We start from the raw sequence: 6,794 nt of genomic DNA, 5'->3' as shown, positions 1-6,794 counted from the left end.
ATAGGTTGAAAAGGTATGGAGATAGGATGCATCGCTGGCGTACGCCCTTCCCAATTTTGAACCATGCAGTGTTCCCTTGCTCTGTTCTGATGACTACCTCCTGGCCCAAGTATAGGTTTCACATTAGAACGATCAAGTGGTCTGGGATTCCCATTCTTCTCAGAGTCAGCCATAGTTTGTTATGATCTACACAGTCAAATGCCTTTGCATACTCAATGAAACACAAATAGACATTCCTCTGGTATTCCCTGCTTTCAGCTAAGATCCATCTAACATCAGCTACAATATCCCTAGTACCACGATTCTTCTAAACCGAGCCTGGACTTCTGGTAGTTCTCTGCTGATGGGCTGTTCCAGTCGTTTTTGGATAATCTTCAGTAGAATCTTGCTTGCATGTGAAATTAATGAGACTGTTCTATAGTTTCCACACTGTTGGGTCACCTTTCCTTGGAATGGGAACAAACATAGATCTTTTCCAGTCAGTTGGCCAAGTGGTTGTTCTCCAGATTTCTTGGCACAACTTGGTGAGCACATCCAGGGCAGCATTTGTTAACTGAAATATGTCAATTGGTATACCATCTATTCCTGGAGCCTTATTTTTTGCCATTTCCTTCAAAGCAGCCTGAACTTCTTCTTTCATCACCATAGGCTCTAGCTCTTATGTTGTTTCATGAAATTCTTCTGTGTCTGCCTATTCCTTTCAATACAGTGACTCAGTATATTCTTTCCATCTTCTTTTAATACTTCCTGGATCATTTAACATTCTGCCAAAAGCATCCTTGATTATAGCAACTCTAGGTTTGAATTTGTTCTTCAGTTCCTTGAGCTTAAGAAATGCTGAGCGAGTTAGGCTCTTTAGATTTTCTGACTCCAACTCCTTGCACATTTCATTATAATATTTTGCTTTGTAATCCCGTGCTGCCTTTTGAAATCTTCTATTCAACTCTTTAGTATCTTGAATTCTTCCTTGTGCTTTGGCTTCACTGTGCTCCAGGTGCAATTTTTAGAGTCTCTTCTGACATCCATTTTGGTCTTTGTTTCCTCTTCTGTCTTTGCAATGACCATTTGCATTCTTCCTGGATGATACCCTTGATATCCTCCCACAACTCATCTGGTCTTCGCTCATTAGTGTTCAAGGCCTCAAACCTGTTCCTGAGATGGTTCTGAAACTCAGGTGGGATAGACTCAAAGTCATATTTTGGTTGCTTTGGATTTGGTTTAATTTTCCTCAACTTCAGCTTGAACGTGCATATGAGTAGTTGGTCGTCTGTTCCACAATCAGCTCCTGGCCTAGTTTTCACAGCTGATATTGAGCTTCTCCAAGGATTCTTTCCACAGATGTAGTCGTTCTGATTCCTATGCATACCATCAGGTGAAATCCAAGTATATAACCTGCATTTATGTCTCTTAAAAATGTATTTGCTATGAATAAAGAGATAACTATAGACAACTATTTTCAAAAGGAGGTCAAAGTCCATCCAATGGGACAGAGTCAGTAGCATTTCATAGTGGCCCTCTGAACAAGAGATCAGACCCTTCCCCTTTTCTGTTCCATCCTTAGACATCTCCACCATGCTCAAGCCCACTGCTGCAGGCACTGTGTCAATCCCATCTGAGGTTTGAAAGCCAGCCTAGCAGCATGAGTGTGTTGGCACTCAAAAGAATGGACTTGTATGTTGCTTGAATGAATGTCACACAGATATGATATTTGTACAATGTCCAAATCACACAGCCTTTTATTTCACAAAACAGGTTAGTGATGTGAAGATTTTTATTAATTAAAGTTTCAGAAGGAAAGGTAAGAGAAGTAGAAACAAGATTTTAAAAAAATAACTCCCGCTGTCTACGTTGGAGGGGCCAGGCCGCCGCCGGAGTCCCCGCGGCCACCGCGTGACGGGGCACAAGCAGATCCTTAATGCTAGAGCCGAAGCTGCTGCGCCAGTCGCAGAGCAGGTCCTCTCTCTGCTCATTGCTGTCTGGGTCCCGAGGCTCCGTGAGACGCACCGGCTGGCGAGCTGTCCCGACCGGTCTCTTCCTGCCTCAGCTCTTTTTATTCTCTGTCACTCAGTTTGCTGGGGGTGTGATAGGAGAAGGTCCGGGGACGTCCCAAACCTCTTCTCCTGCCCGTAGCAAGTGCAACTGCCGCCATGGGTTTCACCATCTCCTCCCTGCTCTCCCGTCTCTTCGGCAAGAAGCAGATGTGTATCTTGATGGTTGGACTGGATGCTGCTGGCAAGACGACAACTCTGTATAAACTGAAGTTAGGCGAGATTGTCACCACCATTCCAACTATTGGTTTTAATGTGGAAACAGTAGAATACAAGAACATTTGTTTCACAGTATGGGATGTTGGTGGTCAAGATAAAATTAGACCTCTCTGGAGGCAATACTTCCAAAATACCCATGGTCTTATTTTTGTGGTAGATAGCAACGATCGTGAAAGAATTCAGGAAGGAGCAGAGGAGCTGCAGAAAATGCTTCAGGAAGATAATTGCGAGATGCAGTACTGTTGCTTTTTGCAAACAAACAAGATTTGCCAAATGCTATGGCCATCAGTGAAATGACAGATAAATTAGGTCTTCAGTCTCTTCATAACAGAACATGGTATGTTCAAGCCACTTGTGCTACACAAGGAACTGGTCTGTATGAGGGACTTGACTGGCTGTCAAATGAGCTTTCAAAACGTTAAATGAAAACCGGATATCTAACCAAGGACATATTTGATAGAATTGGTCTAGGCTTGTTAGAACAAAATTAGTTTGCATCTTGGTTATTAAACAGTATGTGGGACTGGTTTTGGGCAGAATATTACAACATTTAAACTTTGTTGCCAATTATTGTTTACCAAGTGAAATGTTGCTATTTAGTAATGTGCTTGGTTTTAAAGAAATTCTCCTTAACTTGGGAAAAAAGTGTCCTCTTTTAATTTTACTTCTTTTAAGCCTAAATGCCTGGACATAACTATGTGACACCTTTAAATAAATCCATTCTGAATGTCTTTTCTTTTTTTTTTAAAAGGCAAAATTGTTATAATTTCATAAATCATTTCTGTGAAAAATAGAAATTAGGTTTTATACTATATTATGCATGTCCATTTTGTTCCAAAAGATATTTAATTTTTTTCCTTTTCTAAATTTTATTTATTTTGTTGTTGAGAATTTACACAGCAAAGCATTTACCAACTCATCAGTTTTTGTTTTGAATGTCCTTTGAGCCCACAACAAATAATGTTTTAAAGTTAACCCCTTACTACTTTCACCTTTATCATTCCTGGGACAGTCTGCTGATTGAAAAGAAAGCATTCCATTTGTTGTATTTATTTCTCTCCCTTGCCAAAAAGATTTTCTCATGATGCTTGTGCCAGCCACCAAAGTGCTCCAAAACACTATTCAAATCTCTTGCACTGAGGAATCTTGCTCCTTGTAACCCTTCCATTATTGACTCCTGGCTTCTGTCAGCCAAACTTGTATGGGTTGGAACTGATAGCTAATTAGTTCTGTGCTGGTTGCAAAGAGTTTCTACGGAGATGGTTTTTAATACTCAGCAGATTTGTCTTCCTTTATATTGTACCTTTTTTTTTCTTTTTTATGTTGCATGTTGCTTTTGGTATCAGCCTGACTCTTTGCCCAGTAAAATAAATAGTTCTGCTGATGTTTTTTTTTATTATTGGTGAACATATCTTCATTAAGAGTTTTTGGAAAACTCATCAACTCAGTAAGTTTCTTCATAACTCATTGGAATTATTCCTAATAAAATGATAAAAGTATAAAAAAAAAACAAAAACAAAAAAAACCTCCCAAGATTTTTAAAAGAATTGATGAAGGATATGGTATTTTAATTCAGAAGGGCAAACAAAATCACAAACAGAATAAATAAAAATTCAGAAGTATCATGTGAAAATAACAACATCCCCCCCCCCAAAAAAAACAATCTCAATATAAATAGAGGAAAAAAAAGAGGAAGGAAGACTGACAGCTGGCCTCAACAGAAATAATGGAAACCAGAGACAGGAGAGTGGTGCCCAGTCAGAAGAAAAGAAATTAATAACTATCAACTCAGAAATACAAGCTAGACAAATATTCCAAGTATGAGTGTAAAACAAAAATTTAGGGTTAAGAGGAAGTAAGACACTATGCAAATAAAATAATTATGTCACTGGTGGCCTAGTGGCAAGAGGCTATGCTGCAATCTCAAAAGGACATGGTCCAAATCTACTAGCTGTTCTGTGGAAGAAGGATGGGCAATCTTCTCCCATGTGATTAAATGCCCTTAAAAACTCGCTGGAGGGTCAGCTATGAATCGGTTCCTATTCAACGGTACACAACACCACTACAATGGTTAAAAAGACAAAATACGTGATAACAATAAGTATGTGACACCAAGTTGAAACAAACTCACAAGCTGACCCTCCAGTGGGTTTTCAGAGGCTGTAAATCATCTGGGAGAAGAATGTTCATCTTTCTCCTGCAAAGTGGTAACTGGTGGATTCAGACTGAGAGCCTTCGGGTTAGCAGGTGGTTCATGAAGTTTAACTATTCTAAGCTCTATTTCATTGGCATGAAAATAAAGGGGTAAAGTACAAAAATAACTCATTTTAAAATGTGAGTAAGGAGAAAAGTGCAACAATGAATGAATGGAAATCCAAAACCTTTGTAAATGTTAACTGAAATTAAAAAAAAATCTGAGTAAGTTAAATAATTCCATTTACAATTTTAAACTAACAACTATAAGAATAGTAGACAAACAAGAAAGAAATATGAAGGTGGCAGAAAAAACAAAAACCACAAAATAAGATGGTAGTTAAATCCAAATCTAGGGAGAAAACTTTGCAACAATGAATGAATGAATGAATGAAAATCCAACTTTTCTACAAACTTTCATTAAAATCATAAATTTTTTTAAAAAATCCAAATATCAGTACTTTTTCCCCAAAAGGTTTATACAAGTCATTTTTTCATATTTCAAGTAGAAGACAAATGGATTAAAAAGATTGTATTAGCATAAGTCATAGAGTCATTTTGCAAAATATTTTCCTTCTAGTAAATCAGTCTATACAAGTCTTATAATCAAATTTATGCATTATAAATGTATACATTCTAATAAGGAAAAAACAAATTTGTTTTGTCCTCATTTATATCTTCTTACAGACTGTATTTGACATAGACTATTATCAGCCTCTATAAAACCATAGGAAAAAAGAATTATACAACATAAAATATAATAATTTCATTATCAAACCTCTCCTACAATGCTTATTGATGTAACTGGTTACTCGAGTTAGAATTTTGAAAAGGGGAAAGAAAAAAAATGCATGCACAAATACGTTTCTATTTATATATGTTATATTGTATATTGTATGTCTTTTTCTCCACCTAGTAAAACAAATCCTCCACGAAAACTAGTACAAACCACTTAATATAGATTGGCATTTACATTACAGATGAAAATAAATGTGCATTTTCTAAAAAGAATTGAAATTACTTCCTTAAAAAATTAAGTCTAGAAGTAAAGGTAAGCATTACTAAGATACAAAATTAAATCACAGCCCATGGAGCAAAAGAGGCAATTTCTTAATATATTAAAAACTTGTTTTATTAGAAAAAACCAAAACACAAACCTCTCTTCTTTGTTTATTTGGTCACCAAATCCCACTGTATTCACAATGGTCAACTTCAATCGAACATTGCTTTCCTGGAGTTCATACGTCTGAGCCTTAAGTTTAACATGTGGGCAAAAATGTGAGGATTCATGGTCTTCAAAGTTAGTATTAAACAATGTGTCAATCAGTGTTGATTTCCCAATTCCAGTTTCCCCTGAAATAAAGAAACATGTATCTTCACAAGTGTATTTTGCAGCTAAAAATGTAACTTTAAACTCCTAAAGTCACAAGTGTATTTTGCAGCTAAAAATGTACCTTTAAACTCCTAAAGTCATTTCAGGGGCCCCAAAAATTTCAAGGGTTGTGTTACCTATGATAGTATATAGATGATAGAGCTGGCCCACTGAGTCACCAGAGAAGCACAGAAATAAGCTTGTATGTTAAGTTACTCAGAACTCCAAAGAAACTACTGGAATGTGGTTATGTTTGTGTTGGTTGGTTTTTTGTTTTTTTCTTTTAAATAAAACTTAAATTTAAATTTTATTATTTTGTGTATGTTTACCGTTAAATCAGATCTGACTGGTACAGGAGGAGATTGCCCCTCCTTCTCCAGCAGAGCATCTGGTGGATACTAACTGTGTGCCTCTGTGGTTGGTTTTTCTTTCTCTTTTTTTTTAAAAAAAAGTTTAAGGCATGAAACCCAAAACTGACAGTAGTAACAGCAGCGTCACACTGCTCATGTACCATGAAGGAACAATACAAAGGAAGAGTTTGGCACTTACCCACACAAAGAATATTAAAACAGAAGCCTTGCTGAATGGATCTATTGACCAGCTGATCAGGCAAACTCTCAAAACCAACATGGCCAGACATAGTTAAGGAACGGATATTGTCTCTTTTATTTTGCTGAAGAAAACAAAGGTGAGAAAGGAAAAACAAAACACACACCTCTGATTAGAAAATTGGCACATATGAAAAGATAAATACACTTTATCAAAGAAACTAAAGATTTTGTAATCACTATCGTCACCCAAAGTAATGTAATGTAAATTTGTGATAAAGGATTCTGTATCTGGACACTCAAATTATGTATTTCTTCTAAGTGAGTAGCACTACTTACAGCATCAAAGCATTTGATTTCTAAAAATAACAAAGTATCCAAACAAGTTATAGGATATTCATTCATAAAATGGAA

The 6,794-nt window shown here is 36.6% G+C and overlaps 1 protein-coding gene and 1 pseudogene across 1 annotated transcript in view; one reads left to right on the top strand and one right to left on the bottom strand.

The window, feature by feature from the left end:
- Positions 1–6,493, bottom strand: part of LOC102867246 (septin-10-like) — a 47,193-nt gene extending 40,700 nt beyond the window's left edge. Inside the window, exons 1-2 of the mRNA XM_006883819.1 lie at positions 6,382–6,493; positions 5,618–5,813 (exon numbers count right to left, since the gene is read on the bottom strand). Of these exons, the coding sequence (XP_006883881.1) occupies positions 5,618–5,813; positions 6,382–6,472 (287 nt within the window). The 5' untranslated portion in view covers positions 6,473–6,493. The remainder of the gene's footprint in view (positions 1–5,617; positions 5,814–6,381) is intronic.
- Positions 2,148–2,689, top strand: LOC102866834 (annotated as a pseudogene).
- Positions 6,494–6,794: the final 301 nt, after the last annotated feature.

This window comes from Elephantulus edwardii, unplaced genomic scaffold (genome assembly GCF_000299155.1).
Source record: "Elephantulus edwardii isolate Elephantulus edwardi_28Jun2011 unplaced genomic scaffold, EleEdw1.0 scaffold00030, whole genome shotgun sequence".
NCBI lineage: Eukaryota > Metazoa > Chordata > Mammalia > Macroscelidea > Macroscelididae > Elephantulus > Elephantulus edwardii.
This window is presented reverse-complemented; position numbering and strand designations above follow the sequence as displayed.